General features: G+C 41.2%; 1 protein-coding gene and 1 long non-coding RNA gene across 3 annotated transcripts in view; both read left to right on the top strand.

Moving 5' to 3' along the window:
• Positions 1 to 1502: 1502 nt before the first annotated feature.
• On the top strand, positions 1503 to 12745 carry LOC105986122. The gene is made up of 4 exons (XR_001175095.1): positions 1503 to 1534; positions 2766 to 2934; positions 3044 to 3050; positions 12733 to 12745. It is a non-coding gene; the product is annotated as an uncharacterized LOC105986122 (long non-coding RNA).
• Positions 12746 to 20006: 7261 nt separating this feature from the next.
• Positions 20007 to 21230, top strand: part of LOC105986129 (cytochrome P450 4A6-like) — a 34987-nt gene continuing 33763 nt past the window's right edge. For both annotated transcript variants that reach the window (XM_013016893.1, XM_013016892.1), the window contains exon 1: positions 20007 to 20229. In XM_013016893.1, the coding sequence (XP_012872347.1) occupies positions 20035 to 20229 (195 nt within the window). In that variant the 5' untranslated portion in view covers positions 20007 to 20034. The remainder of the gene's footprint in view (positions 20230 to 21230) is intronic.

Here is a 21230-nt window from a genome sequence, read left to right as displayed (position 1 = left end):
TGTACTCCACATGAATGAAAAGAATTTGGAATTCCAAATGTCTTTGTATTTAAAATGTTCATTCAGGCCTAGCATACTTATTCTTTTAAAAAGAAAATTTTAAACATGAAAGAAATGAAATTCTCTAGCCAAGAAATGGAAAAACTCAACATCCCTAGGTGTAAAGAAAATGTAAGTCAAAACAACTCTGAGATTCCATCTCACCCCCGTTAGATTTGCCAACATTGTGAATTCAAACAACAACAAATCTTGGTGGAGAGGTGGGGGAAAAGGAACTCTATTACAGTGTTTGTGGGAATGTAAACTAGTACAACACTCTGAAAAGAAATCTGGAGGTTCCTCAATGACTAAACATAGATCTTCCCTATGATCCAGCCATACCATACAGGGCATCTACCCAGAACTTCACAAGCCAGGATACAATAAAGTCACTTGTCTACCCATGTTCATTGCTGCACTATTCACAATAGCCAAAGTATAGAAATAACACAGATGCTCTACAATAGATCAGTGGATCCAAAGGTGTGTTGCCTATATGCAATGGAATTTTACACAGCCATTAGAAAGAATACTATATAGTTTGCAAGGAAATGGATGGACTTTGAAAAAAAACATTTTAAGTAAGGTAATCTAAGCTCTGAGAGACAAATGGTGCGTATTTTCTCTCATTTGCAAAAGCTAGAACTAAAATACTCCAGGACATGATAAATTGTATAGGACTCTAGGCATTCACACACAGTGAAACAAAAGGAGAATAGTTAGGGGAGGAATGCAAAGGTGCAATGCCTGTGCGCCTATAGGCCAGATATGATCCATTCTCAGAGAAGACCTCGTGTTGATGGAAGAAAAGAGCTCATGACCACATCTGAGACCCTTCCTATGGTAGGAGCCATTAGCAAATGCATTTGCTCTCAGCCCTGCCACATTCTAGCTGTGGAATCTTAGAATATTTGTGGGACTCAGGAACCTTGTATACATGACAATAAGTCTTGCTTAGCAGGTGATGGTGAGTATTCTCCAAAGGCTTATGGAAGGTATTTGATAAATGAGTAGTACAACAGTGAGTCTTTGACATACATTTGCCTTTATTTCCCACACCAATGATTTCTCTTCCTTCCTTAAGCCCACATATTTTGCTATACCTGTCTTTTTGCAACAGGACCATCTTGCTCAAAGTAATGATTTATGGTATGAGGCTTTTCCAACATGAACCTGTTGGCTTCATGACCAGGTCCCATCCCATTGGCATACTTAGTTTTCTGTCTTTTGTCTTCCTGCTGCATAGGTATCACACTTCTGCTTTCTTTTTATGGCCTTCACCATACCCCCAAAGTGAGGTATGAGTCCTCTGAATGAGGGGAGGGGAAGATCTCTCAGGACCAATACCTCCTCCATCTCCCACCTCTGAGCACCTGGTTCCCTCCTGGGGTAGAACCAAGGATTTGATCTCCACCTATCTTGGCCCTCGCTCTTCAGGTTTCTGACCCCTTCTGGTTTGCTGTCATGCATTCCTGCCCTTCTCAAGAGGATCAAGGTGAGGCATCCTGTGTTGGGAGTAATAGGGAAAATGGGAATAGTGGGGCGTACACCAAATATCTGTATTTGCTCAGGTTTCTATGTGGCGTCTTGTTGGTGCTTTGGATAAAGACACCTCATGAAAGCATGTCTGTGCACTAAGGAGTGGGGCTATTTCAGGATATGCAGTGTCATTCCCAATGGCCAGCCAAATTCCACATGACGGTTGTCACATACTTGTGTGTCTCTCAAGGATTTTCTCACTTGGGAGTATGAATCTTCAGAATTAGACTTTCTTCTGCAAACTCACCAATTGTTTGCCTTTATTGACTGTCAAATATCCTTAAGGATGGCTTTTCTTTCTTTCCTCACATTCTCAGTGAAGCCCAATGCTTTTCTACTTCACTTGCTACTCAGCCACTGAGATGAGTCACTGTTAAAGCCACGAATATGAAAGCTCACACCCTACTGTAGATGGCTGTACCCACACAGTGCTCTCCTACATTTATAGCTTCTGTCCTCCAATTCATTCATGGAATATTAACATTTGTATTATCTTTGTGTAGCTTTCCAGGTGGCAGAATTTGTACAAGGAGATAGTTCTTATATCTTAGTGCCATAGTTCGCTACAACATTGACAAAAATGTACGAATTAGGATAGTAAACAAGCCTGAGCAAAAACCCACTGTATAGTTTTGACATGCAGCATATAGTGGTATGTACTAGAAATACTGGCTGAACTGCACATGCAAATACTCAACTCAGCCAACAATAGCATACAACATCCAGTTTGCATAGTGGTTTTGGGTCAGGGACTTAGATTTAAAGGTAACCAATTGGGTAAAAAAAGAAACAAACATCCAAGTGGACTAAGTAAGGGCTAGCCTGATGAGGGCTAGCCCTGGAAACATAAGAGGGCTTGTTGAAGGCTAGAACATGCCAGGTCTGAAGGCATTCCTCATTTATATATGCCTCTAATCCCAAACTGTGGGAGACTCTAGCAGGAGGAGTGAGTGATTAAGGACACCTGGGCCTAGCTTGGGCTATCTAGTAAGAAGAAAAGGTCAGTAGTGTTTGAACAGTATTCTGGAGTAGAAGTGTGAGTGACCTGTGAGGAAATGAGTCAGGCTGCACCCATGAAGGAGGGTCATGAATGCCCAGCTTTGGGCTGTGGCTGAAAGGCCAATGCCTGCACAGTTTAGGACAGAAACAGTGGCCATTTCTCCTTTCATTGTCACTGCCTGGCCCAGGAACTGCATCGGGAAATAATTTGCCATGAATGAGATGAAAGTGGCCGTGGCCTTGACCCTGCTCCACTTTGAACTGCTGCCAGATCCCACCAGGATCCCCATCCTCCTACCGTGACTTGTGTTGAAGTCCAAGAATGGGATCCACCTGCATCTTGGGAAACTCTGCTATGTCTAGAGGGAACAGGAAATGTTCTCCATCCCGCCTAGTATCTCCTATTCCCTTCCCCTACTTCTCTGCCCACTCCCTTGTCTTCCCACTGCCTGCTGAACCCTTTCAGTCCTCCTGTCAGCTCTCCTTTCTTTTGCTCATCTTTCTCTAGAATCTTACATGATTTTCTGTCTATCGATATCCAACTGCCTGTAGCTGTACTCTTAATCCTTGGTTGTCTGTCCTCTCACTGGTCTGCCCCTCTACAGATTTTTTCCAAGACTGTCTATGCCTGTGTGAGTTACCTATTGCACCTATAATGAATTACTACAAACTTAGTGGCTTTAAATGGCATAAATGTATTCTAATTAATTAATTTGGCTTTGGAGTGCTGCAGTGTTGTGAAATGGGTTTCACTGGAATTATAAAGAGGGTACTGGTCCTGACCTATGATAGTTCAGTTTACACATTTTCAGGTTCACCAGAAGCAGGTCTCATTTGGTCCACTTGGATGTTTGTTAATTTTTTATTTTCACTTTTTACCAAATTGGTTACCTTTAAACCTAAGTTCTTGACCCAAAACCACTATGAAACTGGATTTTGTATACTATTGTTGGCTTAGTTGAATATTTTTCTGTTTAGATGTTCTACCTCCTTTTCTGGAAACATTTTAATAGTACAACTCAATAGTGATGTGGGTCCCATACTTTGAGATGCTACAAAGTTCATTTGTCTTAGAGACCTAAGGCAGGAGTTGATTTAGACCCACCAGCGAGGGTGCCGCTACTGGGGCTGATGAATTTTCCAGAGTATTTTATTGGAATTGTTACAGCTTTCAAACATTTTTTAAAAATATGAACTTGTTACAGAAACATGCCTGTAAGTGCAAAACATACAAAGCATAGGTTGCATACAGATAGGAAATTTTCCTTATAGTATTTTAAAACTCCTTATTTCAAACAGGCAGACACAAGCATACCCTTTCCTGCCTGGGTTGGCTTCATACTGCGGTCCTCCAATCTCAACCTCTTGAGTAGTTAAGATTTAGGCATTAGCCCTTATCATATTTTGTTTTATGACTATCTTTCTTGTTCTGCCATTAACTAAAAGATTGTGAAGTCAAGGAATATTTGTTTGCTTTGTTGAATGCCTAAAAAAACGAGCTGTCTTGTGAGCATTTTGGAAGAATACTATTACCACCTTACAAAAGGAGACATTCAGAACCAAGAGGGATCCGTTGCTACACACACACACACACACACACACACACACACACACACACACGTGTGCACATGCACATGCACATGCACACACACAGTGGCTGACACACTGTGCCAAGAACAGGTTCAGGGAACATTGCAGAGAAAGCTGGAGCAGGCAATGTGGAGTCCAACACAGAAGATATTAAATGTTACTATACTTGTTGAATATTTGGTAAATGTTGGTAACATTGTTGAACATTTGGTAAATGGTAAATGAATCCTGTGAAGTTAGGATTCTACTCAAATTACTTTATAGCTCTGCCTCACCAGTTAACATTCTGCTTAGCACATGGTAGGTGCTTTTTTATAAGTAGAGAGGGAAAATGAGAGCAAGAATGGCCATTATTACTGTCAGCTGAGAAGGCTTTGCTTTTACTACCCTTAAGTAAATAATCAACTCTGTATTTCAAGGACAAGCACTACCCTCACCTCTCTCCCTCCCACAGACTTCAAGCAAAGTAAGTTTTGGGATTTAGTTGCAGGGAAGAACAGCCTGTGATCCAGAAGCCTCTCTCCATGAATGTCTCTGCACTGAGCTCCACCAGATCCCAGGGTAGCATCTCTGGCTTATCCAAGTACTCCAACTGCTGCTGCTCAAAGTAGTCTAGAACCACTTGTGCAGACAGTAGTTGCTCGAAGCCCTTCATCAGTTCTCACCTCTATTCTCACTGGCTCTTTGGGCAGAAACTAGAGGACAGAAGGAGATGGACAAGGTAGTAGAAGCCAGGGTGGACTGGGGATCTTAAAGATTCATCAGAAAACCCTCCAAAACTGCCATTTGTTTGTGTGCTTGCTTGCTTGTTTAGTGGTGCTGGGATATTCAATCCAGGTTCCCACACATAGAAATCTACCACTGAGCTACATCCCTAATCCTAAAAGATGAAGCCTCTTGTGCCATGTCACTGTGGCATTTCTATTAGGCTGGACTCACCCTCATGAAAAGGAGCTCACACCCTCACAAACAAGCTTGTCCTTCGGTGACTCAGCTCTGCCCAAGCCCCTTCCAGTGTGTTGTATGTCTGATGTGGCCTAGCATCTAGAGGCTGTGATTGATCTCCCCTGAAATTCCTTCTTCTCTAGGCTTAGCACCTCCAGCAACTTCAGCTAATCTATAAGAACCAGGCTTCTAGATGCTTCCCCACTCCAGTCATTCAGGCCATCCTTTGTGCCTGACTCAGAGCTTTTTTGGGACACAGATGTCACTGTGATAGAATTCCTGCCTTATGGTTTCCTTGTGTGGTAACAGCAGACATGAATCTCAGGGCGTAGGAAAAGCATGCAGTCAAGTAAGATGGATGGATGGATGGATGGTGTGTGTGTGTGTGTGTGTGTGTGTGTGTGTGTGTGTGTGTGTGTGTGTGTGTGTGTGTAAGTTATAAGGATAAACTGAAAGCCAGGCACTGATGGCTCACCCCTGTAATCCTAATACTCAGGAGGCTGAGATCTGAGGATCTCGGTTCAAAGCCAGCCCAGGCAAGAAAGTCCATGAGACTCTTATCGCCAATAAACCACTAGAAATCTGGAAGTGGTGCTGTGGTTCAAGCAGTAGAGCACTTGCCTTGAGCTAAAGAGCTGAGGGAGAGGGCCTAGGCCTAGAGTTCAAGCCCCACAACTGACAAAAAAAAAAGAAAAACTGACTTGAATTTCCCATGAATGGTAAATTTAGAGCTCAAACTGACAATGGTAGCCACACATGTGGGAGGCCAATGGCATGTTGTTCTTCAGCAGTGATGTGTTAGTATCTCCATTGAACAGAGTCTGTGTGTTATGCAGCTCGCCTCACACATCTGGACCCAATTATACCATCCCTTCCTTGTAATCTACACAGAGCCTGGCACAGGTGTGTGGTTTTACCCAGGAAAGAGGGAAAGGAATGGCCTGAGGGCTGGGGAGAGAGAGAGCCAACCACAGAGAATTGGCCACAGAGAAGTAGCCAAAGCCTAAGAGCCAGACTTTGGTCATGCAATTTATTATACTAATAGCAGAGATTACTTTTTGATGTTGAGACATTGTGACCTTTTGTTTGATGTAGGTGGCCACTAATTGAACTGTTTTCTTTTCTTTTCTTTTTTTTTTTTTTTTTGGTCAGTCATGGAGCTTGAACTCAGGGCGTGGACACTGTCTCTGAGCTTTTTCACTCAAGGCTAGCACTCTACCACTTTGAACCACAGCTCTACTTCTGGTTTTCTGATGGTTAATTGTAAGTAGGAGTTTCACAGGCTTTCCTGCCTGGACTGGTTTTGAACTGTGATCCTCAGATCTCAGCCTCCTAAGTAGCTAGGATTACAGGCTTGAAACTGTTCTCTGTTTTCTGTTTGTTTGTTTTTGGTTGTGGAGCTTGAATTCTGGGCCTGGGTGCTTCAGCTCTTCAGCTCAAGGCTAGCACTCTACTACATGAGCCACAGTGCCACTTCCGGTTTTCTGGTGGTTTATTGGAGATAAGAGTCTCATGGACTTTCTTGCCCAGGTTGGCTTTGAACAGTGATCCTCAGATCTCAGCCTCCTTAGTAGCTAGGATTACAGGTGTGAGCCACCAGCATTCAGCCTTGAAATTGTTTTCTGAAGAACAGTTGCTATAGAAACCAATAGACTTCTCCAATAACATTGCCATTATACTAATGACTTTTGCAGACTCAATAAAAAAGTTCTTTTCATATAAACAGTATTTTCCTTTTTTTATTGTGAAAATACTGTACAGAGGGATTACAATTACATGGGTAAGGTAATGAATACATTTCTTTTCAAGCATTGTTGCCTCCTCCTTTATAAACAGTATTTTCTTGATACTGAATTACTCCTTAACTTCTGTTGATAAATAACAATTGCAGCCCAGAATCTTTTTTTTTTTTTTTGGTGGTGGGGCTTGAACTCTGGGCTTGGGCACTGTCCCGGTGCTCTTCAGCTCAAGACAAGCACTCTACCGCTTGAGCCACAACACCACTTCCAGTTTTCTAGTGGTTTATTGGAGATAAGAGTCTCACAGAGTTTCCTGCCTGAGCTGGCTTTGAACTGTGATCCTCAGATCTCAGCCTCCTGCGTAGCTAGGATTACAGGCGTGAGCCCCTGTGCCGGGCAAAGCCCAGAATCTTTATCCCTTGTAATTCTGAGACTATTAACTATCTCTATTCTTGACTAAGTTAGGAATAAGTATGCTGCCTGTCATTAGTCTGAACCATGGCAAAGATCAGGAACAGGATTTGCAAGCAGCAGACTGCCTTGGGCACCAAGTAATCATAAAGGAGACACACTACCGTTCTGATCAGAGTCCTTAGGTCCCTTTGTTGTAGGTAGATCCAGTTGTGGGAACAGAGAAGCTACCACTTAAAAGGCCGAATTTGGAGTCTTTTTTGGAGTGCTAGCGGGCGGCAGGGACTCCAGTCACAAAACCCTACAACTAACACATGGTTTATATGGCCAAAACCCACAAAAGGTGCATGAAATTAATCTTAACAAAGTAAAATGCAAATCAGATGTGAACACAATCAAAGTAAATAAAAAACCAGTGAGCACTCAAATGTAAACAAAGATGTTAAATATAGGCCCAAACAAATCAAATGTGGACACAATCAAGGGAAATCAAGAATCAATCATGTAAGAGTCTCCTTGCTTCACTTTCAGGGTTAATGTGAAAAGATCTTGCAAAACAAAACCATGTAGTTGGGTGTTACAGGTTTCACTGGTCAGTACTTGCTATGGACAAGGGAAGCTTCTTTTTGGTTTTGTTTTGTTTTTTGGGTCCGGTCGTGGGGCCTGAACTCTGGGCCTGGACGCTGTCCCTCAGCTCTTCAGCTCAAGGCTAGCGCTCTACCACTTGAGCCACAGCACCACTTTCGGCTTTCTTCCTTTTGCTTATGTGGTGCTGAGGAATCGAACCCAGGGCCTCAGGCAAGGCAAGCGCTCTACCACTGAGCCAACTTCCCAGCCCAACAAGGGAAGCTTTTATATTCAAAAGACCAGGGAAAACAAAAAAAAATTCCTAAATCTAGACAGGGCAATTCTCAGTCCTTGTGGGGACTGAAAGCCCACACTTACCCTCTATGGTAGCATGGTCTGTGCTAGTTCACTGATTCATCCTTGGCTCCTCAAAGGGAATCAACAAAAAAGTAAGTCCTCAGTAAGTAGTTATGAATGGATCCATATCTCTTTCTACTCTATGTAGTCAACTGCTGACTATATTGGAAGCATTTTGACATCTCTGCCTAGCTTACTCTTCTCTCAGATTATTTTCTCTCCATGAATCCTAAAACCCTTGGAAATCTCAGCTACATGGACCAAAGACACAAAAGCCACATCAGTCAGCTTTTCAGGACAAGATTGAAGATAGCATACAGATATGACCTGTAGTTGCATAGTGATGTATCAGTGCAGGAAGATCAGGAATGCTCAGGCCACCACATGACCCTGAACTGAAGATGGATAGGGTTTTTTTATGATATATGATTTTTGTGAGTATGTGCTGGTCCTGGGGCTTGAACTCAGGGTTTTGGTGCTTTTTTTGCTTAAGGCTGGAGCTCTACCACTTGAGCCACATCTCCACTTCTGGCTTTTTTGGTGATTAATTGGAGATAAGAGTGTCATGGAGTTCTCCTGCCTAGTCTGGATTTGAGTTGTGATCCTCAGATCTCAGCTTCCTGAGTAGCTAGGATTACAGTCATGAGCCACTATTGCTCAACTGATAACGATTTTTATCAGAAGGTTTTACAAAAGTGCCTGGTTTACACTGGAGCCTCAGTGAAAATTTCTTTGATGAATGACTGCATTGATGTACACAAAAGACTCAGGCCAGGGTCTGGGAAGGTGGCTCAGTGGTAGAGTGCTTGCCTTGCATGCCTGAGGCCCTGGGTTTGATTCCTCAGCACCACATAAGCAAAAAGAAAAAAGCCGGAAGTGGCGCTGTGGTAGAGCGCTAGCCTTGAGCTGAAGAGCTGAGGGACAGTGCCCAGGCCCAGAGTTCAGGCCTCACGACTAGACACCCCCCCACCAAAAAAAGACTCAGGCCAGCAGCTCAGAGTCTCTACTTATGTCTCTAATACACCTGGGCTTTCCCTGACCACAGGTTTCATGGAACATTACCTTCTTATATAGTTTTTACTTTCCCTTGCATTAGCTTAAGGTTAGATTCCTTATTTTTAAAAAATGATTTATTTTTATCGAACTATCACCCTTTCATACTCCTATAAGAACTTATTGATTCTTTCCTGCATTTACTCATTTCTTTGTAAAAATGGCATGGTTCCTATAAGCTATGTTGTAGGCTAGCCTCCACAAACAAAATGTTAAAGGCTAAGTTTACCAATACACAGCAAAGGATTAGAACACAAAGATGAAATATGATAATAGACACAGAAACTATAAGAGTCTAGGGAGAGTTGGTTTAATAAAATTACATGGGTATATTACTAAACACAGCTTTCCTCATTCTTCAATAAAATAGATTAAACTCATAATCCACCTTTGACCACAGCATTACCTGGAGAGTTATGTAGTTATACCAGTTGGATTGGGCTGCCATACAAAAATAACTTAGACTGAGTAGTTAAAATAACAGAAATGTATTGTCTCACAGTGTAGAGACCAGAAGGGCCTACTGTTTATAGTGTTGGTTCCTCCTGAGGATTTCAGAGGAGACTTGACTCCTTGCTTTGTAAATGGTCATCTTCTCCCTATGTCCCTTTGCATTCCTTTTCTCCATGTATATCATTGTGTCTAAAATTTCTCATTTCATGGTCATCTTCTCTCTATGTCCCTTTGCATTCCTTTTCTCCATGTATATCATTGTGTCTAAAATTTCTCATTTCATATGGCACCATCATACTAATTAAGGTCCATTCTAATGGCTTAATCTTACTTTAATTGACGCTATAAAGACCCTCTGTCCCAAATAATGTTACATTTTGACATTCTGGGTTACAATGAGATTCTTTCTCAAAAAGATGAATGAATGAATAAAGCATTAGCACTTCAACATATGAATTTGGAAAATCATAATTAACCCATTACTGTAGTAAAAGTCTGTTTTAAAAAAAGTTTTGAGGAAGTGGCACTGTGGCTCAAGTGGTAGAGTGCAATCCTTGAGCTGAAGAGCTGAGGGACAACACCCAGGCCCAGAGTTCAAGCTCCACAACCAAAACAACAACAACAACAACAAAGTTTTGAGCACCATGAAGTTCAGCCCTGGACCATGATCAAGCTCTTGTTTGATCAATGTTAAAAGAGTGTTTCTGAGTGAGGACCCCAAAATGGACCAACAGAGGCAGAGCCTTCTTTAAGTGGAGAGGTCCATAACTGAGGTCCTCACCAACAGTCTGACTCTCTGAACTCTATAAAATAGGTCAAGTACCATATCCCATGGCTGTCAGTCATTCATCCTAGTTCAATAATTGAACTTTTAAAGGAAGGCATTATTTGTTTTATTTTTCCTGAGGATAATTCTAAAGAACCAGGAACTACAATAGCTGCTACAATGAGTAGAGAAATTCCTAAGTGCCTGTTCTTGCTTGCTATGGTGAAGCCATCTCTCTGTCTTGGTCCATGAATTGACTATATAAATGTGATTCTGAGATCTTTCAACATATGTACAACAGAACAGATAGATAGGTTCCTCAGTGTTGTCTGTCTATAATATAAGGAATCTCTATCCAGTCTGCTCTCTGTGTAAGTCAGATGACCCCACCTGTTCTTTTGCTTTAGTCTTTCTAGTCCTACATCAATGGGATCTGAATGGTGTTTTCTGTGTAAGGACTGCCCTTCACCAAAAATGACATCATCTACAGGCCTACCTCTGCTGGCCTCTGGGCCAATCATACTTGACCGATTGTCCATGAGTGAGACTTTAGTTTTTTTTCATAGAAATTTAATCTCAGATGTTATGCTTTTCAGCTGCCAAAATTCTTCAGTGGTGCATTCCTTTCTTTCTATACATTCTCAACCCAGCCCATCACCTTTTTTGGTTAAAAAAAAGTGTATAGTCCCAGAACTACTATGGCAAGTGGTTGCTTTGTCTGGGTTTCTGTTCTTGATGCCTAGCATATATCAACCATTTGGTCAGATAGGTGAATGGCTACACTAGCCCTTTAGAAAGTTTTGTAACAATATGTGGACTCAGTGTTTGTAGTCTCTCCTAACTTTCTTTTTGACTGTGTTAATGTTCATATCCCCCATACAACTTTCCTTTTGTCAAAACTTGACATACAATGTGGGTGCTTTATGCCTCGAAATGTTTCTTAGAGACCACATAGTCCAATTATACAAGAAAAAACATAAAAAACAAGCCAGAAATTGCCAATATTGAAAAACCCACTATTTTTATTTGCAACAAAACATGTGAAAAGGTCCTAGTGTACAATTTATATTCAATGAAACAACGTGAGACAGGCAGCTATGAATGTGATATGTATTTCACAAAGGTTCAATGTGGAAAACAATTGCCATAAGCCTTGTCATATTAGAAGTAAGAAGGATTATTAGGATTAGGATTATGTATATTCTTCAAATGCTGAATCAACTTTCACAGGCTTTGAGTATATTGTTCATCCATACACTGGTTTCCGATGTTTGGATTATTCCAGGGCTGAATACTTTTTCTGTTACTCGATGAAAGCACTGTTGCTGACCCTAGGGAAACGTGAAGCTCACACAGGGAGAACTTATATTTCCCTTCAACGTGTTCTGACATAGTTTTGAAAAATACCTTGATTATCTTTAGGCAGTTGTAAAAAGGAGTTGCTATTCGACAAAGCAGTTTATGCACACAGTGCATCTTGATCTAGCTCACCCCTTCCAACATTCTCACCCATTCTTCCCAACCCACTTCTTTCCTCACATTTCTTACTTTTGTAGCATATGCATTGAATGTTTTTACTACATTCTCTGCTACTTGTCCTCTTTATTTGTCTACACCTCCCTCTCCCATCAATCCCACTCAAGTATCCATTTCCTGGTGCTTATTTATTTTTTATTGTATTCACCTGCCAATATAGAGTGTTCTATTTTTCAAACTTAATTCAATCACAAAGCATTAAAATTTGTTTCTCTGTGAAGTCATGTGCTAAGATTAAGGACACTGAGATGAAGCTTACTTCCTCTAGTTCAGTGATAACAAAAATGTGATGTGTGTAACTACACTCCTGCACTTGGATGGGAGTCCTCTTCCTTTCTTTCTGTTGCTAACTCATCACTCACTGAGCAGTCTGTGGAAGGTTTTATGTTCCTGACACTATTTCAGGCTCTTGACTGTGGGAAAGTCCTTGAATAAAAGCCCTGGGGGTACTGTGGGAGACAGGATATAAGGCAGAGATGGGCAAAAGCTATCCTCAGTGATCTCTATAACATGAGCTGAGGTAGGAAGCGGGGCTGGACAGGATGTGGGATGTAGCTGTGACATTTGGACTCTCTCCCACCTGTCAGGAGAGATGAGAGGGTCGTGTTGGAGAGAGGAATTGCCTGGGGGAGGACATTCAGAATTAGAAGGGACGATTGTGGAGTAGAAAGAGAAGAATAATACTGGTAGAGAGAGCAGGTCAAAGAAGGGCCTGGAAACTAACCACTGAGTGGGAAGGGGGAAAAGAAGAGGAAACCTAACCAGATACCTTCTCTAAGAGATTCTGCACTAATATCTGACTCCCTTTTCAGAACCATAGATTTTTTGTCAGTCGTGGGGCCTGAACTCTTGGTCTAGATGCTGTCCCTCAGCTCTTCAGCTCAAGGCTAGCACTCTTCCATTTGAGCCACAGTACCACTTCTGGCTTTTTCTGCTTATGTGGTGCTGAGGAACTGAACTCAGGGCCTCATGCATGCAAGGCTAGTACTTTACCATTGAGCCACCTTCCTAGCTCCTCAGAGCCACAGATTTTGGATATAAATGGTGATGTTGAAGAATGAAATCCCCATGGAGCCCTGCACAATAGTATCCATACTCAGAAACCAGACACTACTAGTAGAGGAGGTGAACAAACCAATGACTCACCTAAATGATCTATGTTATTAGACTCTGTCCCTTATAGTGCTGTTCCTGCCTGAACACAGACTTCTTGCCTCTGAGATCAGTAATAGTTCCAAAATAGCCTTAAGAGCCTGAGAGACCATGTCAAACGTCAGGAGTGTGAGGACCAAGACCTGAGTTAAATAAGTATGTGTGTAACCTACAAGGAAAATGTTTAGTCTGGGACCTATCATGGAGTGCCTTGAATTCTCAGCATTGACATGGGCTGCCTAGTTGAGAACATGGCCAAAGGCCACTGTCATTTCACTGTTCCCATGTGGTCCCTATCAGGAGCCAGTTTTCCATGAATGAGCTTTAGTAGCCAGGACCTTTACCCCAAATGAGTGCTACCTACCTTGGGAAGTCCCAATAATCTTAGTGAGAATAAGGACTGATTCTATCTTGTCTTCCAGTCCTCTGCTCCTGTCCCCCTTCATTACACCTGATTGCTCTGGTATATCTTCATCTCGTCTGTCTGTTCTTTTCTCTCCTACTTGCTTCTCTACCTACCTGTCTCCCACCTGCCTATGTCTTTGAATATTCTTATTAATGTCTGATCACCTGACTGCCTTCTATCCTGCTTACCCTTCTACCTATCTTTTTTTTCTTTGGACTTTTTGCCTGTGCCAATATGATGTTTTTGTTTTGATATAATATACTACCATACTTTCACAGTTTAAAACAACACATATTTATAATTTCATAGTTTTGAAGGTTATCTCTCTACAATGGATTTCTCTAACTAAAAGCAAGATTTTTTAAAAACAGCTTTCAGGGAGAATCTCATCTTTGATTTTCCATCTTCCTAATTCTAGAGCTTTTTTTCCTCAAAATCTCTCTATGATTAGATTCAGCCCTCCCTATTTCCTGTACTTGAAATCAACTAATAATAGATACTATCCACAACTATAATAGCTTTTTAGAGCAGAACTGGACTAGTAGGCAATTGAATAACAATTCAGCACAATTCTGTTGAACTTGAAAACTAAATTTGACATTCAACCCTGTTATCTTAGCATTCATTCACATCCCCTTAGACATACTTAATCTGCAAATAAAGATCTTTTATATCACGAAACTACCCTGAGGTTATTTTTAACCTTCAAAATCATAATTCATTTAAAATAAATTTTGGCAACTATTCTTCATAGTATTGAAAATACATTAACCTTTCTCCTGAAATAATGCAAAGTCATGACAAGGTATTCACTCTTCTTGATATTCTGTGCCTTTCATACTGTCAAGTTAAAAAAAAAACTAAGTAGTACAATACATCTTGTGATAGCCATGAAAGGGGGAGGTTTAGCTGGAAAGATGAGACTCTGAGGTCAGTTTTCAGAAATCTCAGCCTTGCAGTGGTAGGTCATAAGGGTTTCTCCATGGACAAAATGGAAGCTTCCAAGTCATGGATGCATAGTCTTGATTTCAATCCTTGTTGTAAACTTTTCTTTCCTGACTTTTGTGTAGGTAGAAACAGCGAGCCAATCTGAATAAATCTCTTATTTTTACGAAATTTTCCAAGGTAACCTTGCCTTTGTATGTGCTTCCCTTGTAGCATATGTTTGACTAATGGTACCAACTGGTGGTATTTTGCTGAACTCGTTTACTACGTTATGTCACAAACAACCTTTCAGCAACAAAACTGGAAAGGGAAGAGCCAGGAGGGAGGAACTAGCTCTCCCATCCTCTGGAAGAAATGTCACACCCATTTGAGTCCTTAGAGTCTGCAGGAGAAGTGGGGAAAGGGAAGAAAGAGGAATCCCAGGGAAGTCTCTGGAACAATAACGTGGGGACTTGTCTATGTTCTTAGTTTGGGACACACACTTTCACTTCCTCTTCACCTTGTGTTCCAAGTCATTTGTCCTTTCCTGGGCCCTCTCCCCGGTCCCCCCGCCTCCAAAGGGTGAACTCAGCTCTGACATAGTTAGGCTCATAGATGTTCAGAAGCTAGCATATACCTAAGCCAGAGTAGGCATGTATAAGGGAAGTGGTGGGACTAGAACACCCTTCTTTCTAGGCTCCCTTTGTGCTGGATTGGAAATAGTGACAGAAGAACAGGACCACTCAGGAGCCCAGTGTCACCAAGCAGGAAAGAAGGGAAGATGCTGTGCAAGCAGGCTCAGGAGTCTCCCTTCCATCCCCTGTATCCTCCATTCCCTAAACAGTTCTAGCACAGTGGTCACTCCATTGCCAAAGTCACCGCTTTAAGTCCAAGCCACCGTCTTTCCACACCTAGCTTAGCTCAACAATACCAAGGGGCCACTCTGTCTCCATCTGGCACCTGCCATCAATCCTCCTGTCATTTCAGTCAGGGAGAGCTTCCTTCTTAACACAAGCTTCCTTCTTAATAAAGAAAGTAGCTCCAGCTTATTGTGCAATAGAAAAGCCACCTAGATCTCCTCTACCCCACCCAGCACAATGTATTTATTATTCATCAGGTTTTCTTAAGGACCTACATGTGCAGATACATGTTCTAGATACTTCAGGGCAATTAGAAAGACATAATTCTGCCCATTTGTTTGATGAAAAAAGAGGGGGAAATCTACAAGTAGACAAGTAAGGGTAATAGCCACTGACAATAGTAGAGGCTGAACAGAAATAAAAATGGTGCTATGAGAGGGCCTGCTTGGATTTGGTGATCCTGGGCAACGTAGTTAGCCACCCACTTTCTCCCAGAAGCTTCCCTGGATAGCGAGGCTTGTGTTTGTGCTGATATATGGAGTAAATGTGCTATTATGTCTTCCAGCCCCTTGGAAACACTGGTTGAAACATATCAGATATGCAATGCTCCGTGTAAAGTTATGGGCTTCTCTGTGGTTCAGGTGCTCAACCTAATCCTCACCTTATCCACATTAACGGTTAATAACTAACGGCCTAGCACCAAACTTCCTAGGTTAGAATTCTGGGTGATCCTGGGCAAGCAGCCAACCTCGTTTTACCTTTACCATTTACATTGAAAAAAAAATTGCAGTTTCTCTAAGGTGATATACAGGGCGGTAAAGAGTACATTTCTTTTTGGACAATGTCACCCCTTCCCTTGCTCTCTCCCAGTTTTTCCCTCTTATCCCTACCCACAAGTTCTAAAGTTTATTTTCAACATAGTGTCCAGTGAGTACATTGCTGCATTTTTTTACCCTTTGTCCCTCCATTTTTGTGCTCCCTTTACACTTCCAAAGACATATAAATGAACAAACAAGACAGAAAAGAAAAGAAAAACAGTAAAAAAGAGAAAACCTCTTGCTTCCATTTCCTGGAGTTCATTTCAGTAAGTATTATTTTGTATGATCAGATGCACATAGGCATTGCACCTTTGTGTTTCTCTCCTAAGAGTATCCTCCTTTTGTCTCCTTTTGTGTGTGAATGCCTACATTTATTACATCCTGGTATATTTTAGACTTAACTTTTGCATATGAGAGAAAACATGCACCATTTGTCTCACTGAGCTTGGATTACCTCACCTAACTTGATTTGTCCTAGGTCTACCCATTTCCCTGCAATTGTACAATATTATTCTTTCTAGTGGCTATACAAAATTCCCTGCAATTGTACAATATTATTCTTTCTAGTGGCTATACAAAATTCGGATCCACTCATCTACTGTAGAGCATCTGGGGTATTTCCACAATTTAGCTATTGTGTGATATTTAAAAAAAAAACAAAACCAAATAAACTGTTTCATAGAATTAGGGGGAGAGAAAGCAGTAGATTAATCATTAACCTGAACACACAGTGCTCACTAAAATTAATCAATTATGAGCCCAACTATACCCAAAAAGTCAGTATGGAATAAGAGATTGAGTTTGAGGACCCTAACAGATCTCACTTCATTCCCTCTAGTCACTTGACTTACCCATTTGGTAGCTCTAAGCCAAACTCCTGGCCCAAAGCTACCATGCAAACTGTTTCTCTTATGCTATTATTGTACATTTAAAATTTTGTCTTTGTACCTGTTGCCTGTTGAAATTCTTATTAATACAACTGCTAACAAAATGAATGTCAGACTGTGCTTTGAGATAACACCAATTTCATTGGTATCAGAGACCTGGAGAAGTTGAAGTAGGCCCATTTGTGCTAGTGCTGTGGTTGGACAGGTGTTCTGCTAAGTATTGCTACAGTCTTAAAAAGAGACATTAGAGATCTAGTTTGGTGCAGAAACTTGTACACATATACGTGACATGTAAAGGATGAGTTGCATGTTAACATAAAAGATTTCTTAAATAAATTCCTTAAAACACTACTTTCACCAGGTATTAGTGGTTCTGGCCTATAATGCTAGCTACTCAGGAGGCTGAGTTCTGAGGATTGTGGTTTGAAGCCAGCCCAGGCAGGAAATCCCAATAGACTCTTATTCTCCAATTAACGACCAAAAAAGCCAGAAGTGGAGCTGTGGCTGAAGTGGTAGAGCTGAGTGGCAATGTGCAGACACTGAGTTCAAGCCTTAGGACCAGCACAACAACAACAACAACAACAAAAAAGTAATTATTTCAAATAGGCAAGTTTGAGAAAATCCTTTTATTATCTCTTAGTTCTAATTTTGCATAAGTTTAACAAGAATGATTTATATTAAATCAGTAGCTTTTACAAAAACTCTCAGTGTACTGAGTCCCAGTGAAAATAAAGACCTGAGAGTAAGTTTAAAAAAAAAAATGGAAGAGGGCTGGGAATGTGGCTTAGTGGTAGAGTGCTAGCTTTGAGCAAAAGAAGCTCAGGGACAGTGCCCAGGCGCTGTTCAAGCCCCAGGACTGGCAGAAAGAAAGAAAGAAAGAAAGAAAGAAAGAAAGAAAGAAAGAAAGAAAGAAAGAAAGAAAGAAAGAAAGAAAGAAAGAAAGAAGGAAGGAAAGAAGGAAAGAAGGAAAGAAGGAAAGAAAGAAAGAAAGAAAGAAAGAAAGAAAGAAAGAAAGAAAGGAAGGAAGGAAGGAAGGAAGGAAGGAAGAAAGAAAGAAAGAAAGGAAGAAAGGAAGGAAGGAAGGGAGAGAGAAAGAAGCAAGCAAGCAAAGCATGAAATCATGAATAAGACATTAGCTCATTTTTGCCTGGTTTTGAATATAACTCAGGATTGGGGAAGGAAACAAAGGACCTCTGAACACATGATGTGTAACGAACGGACCACAGGCCATGAAGTAAACAAGGAGTAGGGTATTAGAGGAAGTGGAGCAGAAGAAACTCCAACCCCCACAAGAACTGACTTTCTAGAATTTTTTCTGGAGTATCTTCCGTGTTTTACTTTCCAAAGTGGGAGCATTGAACTTTTTCTTGGGAGCAATAATCATGGAAAAAGCAAGGACTATAAATGTATAGAGGAACGTATTTTCATCATTGGCTCCATATGTACAATCTTCATCCACCTCCTCCTACTTAACCCTCCACTTACTTAACTCTTCATTACCTTTTCATACACCCTTTAAAAATTTTTGTTGTAAATATTCTGCTACTAAGATGGACATTTCATTCCTCTAGTATAGCATTGTCATACTTGATTGCACTGATTTAGTTTTCTGCTAAAACCTACAAGATTTTGAGGTAAGAATATTTGTCTAACAAAGAACTGAATAAAGGCACATAAACAAAAGTAACATGGCAAAGCAAGGATGTTAAGAGAGAGGCAGAGACAGAGAGAAAGAGAAAGACTATACTTGTAAGAGAAATGAGAGTCCAAACTAGGTGGCTTGAGAGCAAGAACACGATGAAACTGTTCAGTCTTCTAAGATTTAGGGGATATGAAAAGAGCTCATAATAATGATAACTCATAGTGGAAAATGAGGACACATGGCTTGTGTCCTTTTTGGAAGGGAATCTGCTTATGTACAAGGTTGCCAACCCATACGTATGAAAAACAATATATATATATATATATATATATATATATATATATATATATATATATATATATAAAGCCTGAAGTAGGAATTGTTGTGCAAAGGCCAGGTTCAGGACTCAAAGTGTTAAACTGTGCAAGTGCTTAAGGTTGGTTTGAACTGACTTGTAGTTTTTCCATCCCCTAGGGTAAAGTCCTAACTAAAACTGACCACTAATTACCCCCAAGGAGGAGTCGCCATGGGAGATACTAGGAGAGAGACAGGACGGGGGGTTAGTTTCTACATACTTTTCTATAACTAACCTGCTTCAGATACAAGTTTGTTGGTCCTAAAGACATGAGGCAGGAGTTGATATAGGATCCTGGGTAGAGGTGCTATTCCTGGACAGGTGTTCTATTGGAAGTTCTTTACAGTATATGAATTGATGCATCCCTGAGGAAACACATGAAAGTTTTAAAGTGTTATGAAATTTGCATATATGCCAGGCATCCAATGCATGTAATATGCTAAATTTTCAAGCAGGCTGTAACTAGAGAGTAGAGATGAGAAGACCCACAGAACAACTAACAGGCTGCTGCGTCAAAAGCTAACAACCTAACATGAAAGGCTTCTAATCTTACCTTGAGCTCTCAATTGTTCTTATCCCTTGACCTTTCTTTTCCCATTTACTTCACAACACTTAATTTCTTGTCACTGAGCTCATAGTAATAGTATCGCCCACACATTGTTGAACTCTTGGAAAACTAGACTATTAATCCTGTGGGGCTGAGATTCATGTGTGTTGGTTGTTCTGATTCACAACTTAATATCCTGTGTGGCACATAGTAAAGTGTTTGTGAAATACTTGTGGGGAACACGAAGAAAAGAGAGTGTCAGCTGGTGAAGGGTTTTCATTTAGTATTTAGCTTTTCCAAGTGAAAATTCAACTCTAGAATCTAAGGCCAGCCTCTGTACACACCCTTCTCCCTCCTACAGGTAGGTGGGGCAATCATTCCAGCTTTTAGGGGAATTGAGAAGGATCAGTCACAGTGAGGAGCAGCAGTGATCCAGAAGCTTGTGCACCATGAGTGACTCTGCACTGAGCCACACCAGGCTCCTGGGCAGCCTCTTTGGGCTCCTCCAAGTGGCCTCGCTGCTCAGCCTGCTTCTGCTGCTGTTCAAGGCACTTCAATTCTATCTGCAAAGGCAGTGGCTGCTCAAAGCCTTCCAGCAGTTCCCAAGTCCACCCTCCCACTGGTTCTTTGGGCACAAGAATGAGGTAAGAACCGGTGAGGAGGAAGGGTTAGAGCTATAGCTCTACCAGCTCTACTACCTGATGAAGAAGTCTATAGGTCAAAACTTCTTTTGAACTTTTAATGTTTTTGGCATTTATTTTTTTGTTCATTTGGGGGAATTCTAGGTATCAAACCCAGGACTTCATGCATGCCAGTGAAGTGTTGTCTTACTGAGCTAATCCTCATTCCTGTAGGATAAAGCCACCTTGGTGGCTTTAGGACAAGCATGAATGAGGCCTCTGAGGAAAATCAGTCTTACCTCTTAGGCTGAACACCTCCCTAAACTGGCTATGCAGAAATAACCGAAGCCCAAGAACCAAAGTTTGGTCATGAAAATAGTTACAATGATAACTTCCAGATTACTTGTTGATTTCAAGACCTTGTGGCTTTTATTTGGTGTCACTAGCACTAGTTAAGTGGAGATCTTTTCTTTTCTATTCTTTCCTTTTTTAATTCTTCTGGCACTGGAACTTAAACTTGCTTAACTATTTTCACTCAACCACATGAGCCACAACTATACTTCCAGCTTTTTGATGGCTAGATAAGAATTGCATGGACTTTTATGTTCAGGTTGGCTTCAAAACTTGATCCTCTGATCTCAATGTCCTGAGGAGCTAGGATTACAGGCATGAGCTACCAGCACCCAGCTGAAGGTTTTATTCTGAGATAGCAGTTGGCATAAAGAACCACTAAAGCCGGGCGCCGGTGGCTCACGCCTGTAATCCTAGCTACTCAGGAGAGATCTGAGGATCGAGGTTCAAAGCCAGCTCAGGCAGGAAAGTCCGTGAGTCTCTTATCTCCAATAAACCACTAGAAAACTGGAAGTGGCTCTGTGGCTCAAGCGGTAGAGTACTCACCTTGAGCTGAAGAGCATAGGGACAGCACCCAAGCCCATAGTTCAAGCCCCACAACTGACCAAAAAAAAAGAACCACTAAAGTATTCATGATGTTTTCATTCCACTGATGACCATTAGTCTCTAGAATC

This window comes from Dipodomys ordii, unplaced genomic scaffold, assembly GCF_000151885.1.
Source record: "Dipodomys ordii isolate 6190 unplaced genomic scaffold, Dord_2.0 Scaffold33, whole genome shotgun sequence".
Lineage (NCBI taxonomy): Eukaryota > Metazoa > Chordata > Mammalia > Rodentia > Heteromyidae > Dipodomys > Dipodomys ordii.
Note: the sequence above shows the minus strand (reverse complement) of the source record. Positions and strands in the feature narration are given on the sequence as shown.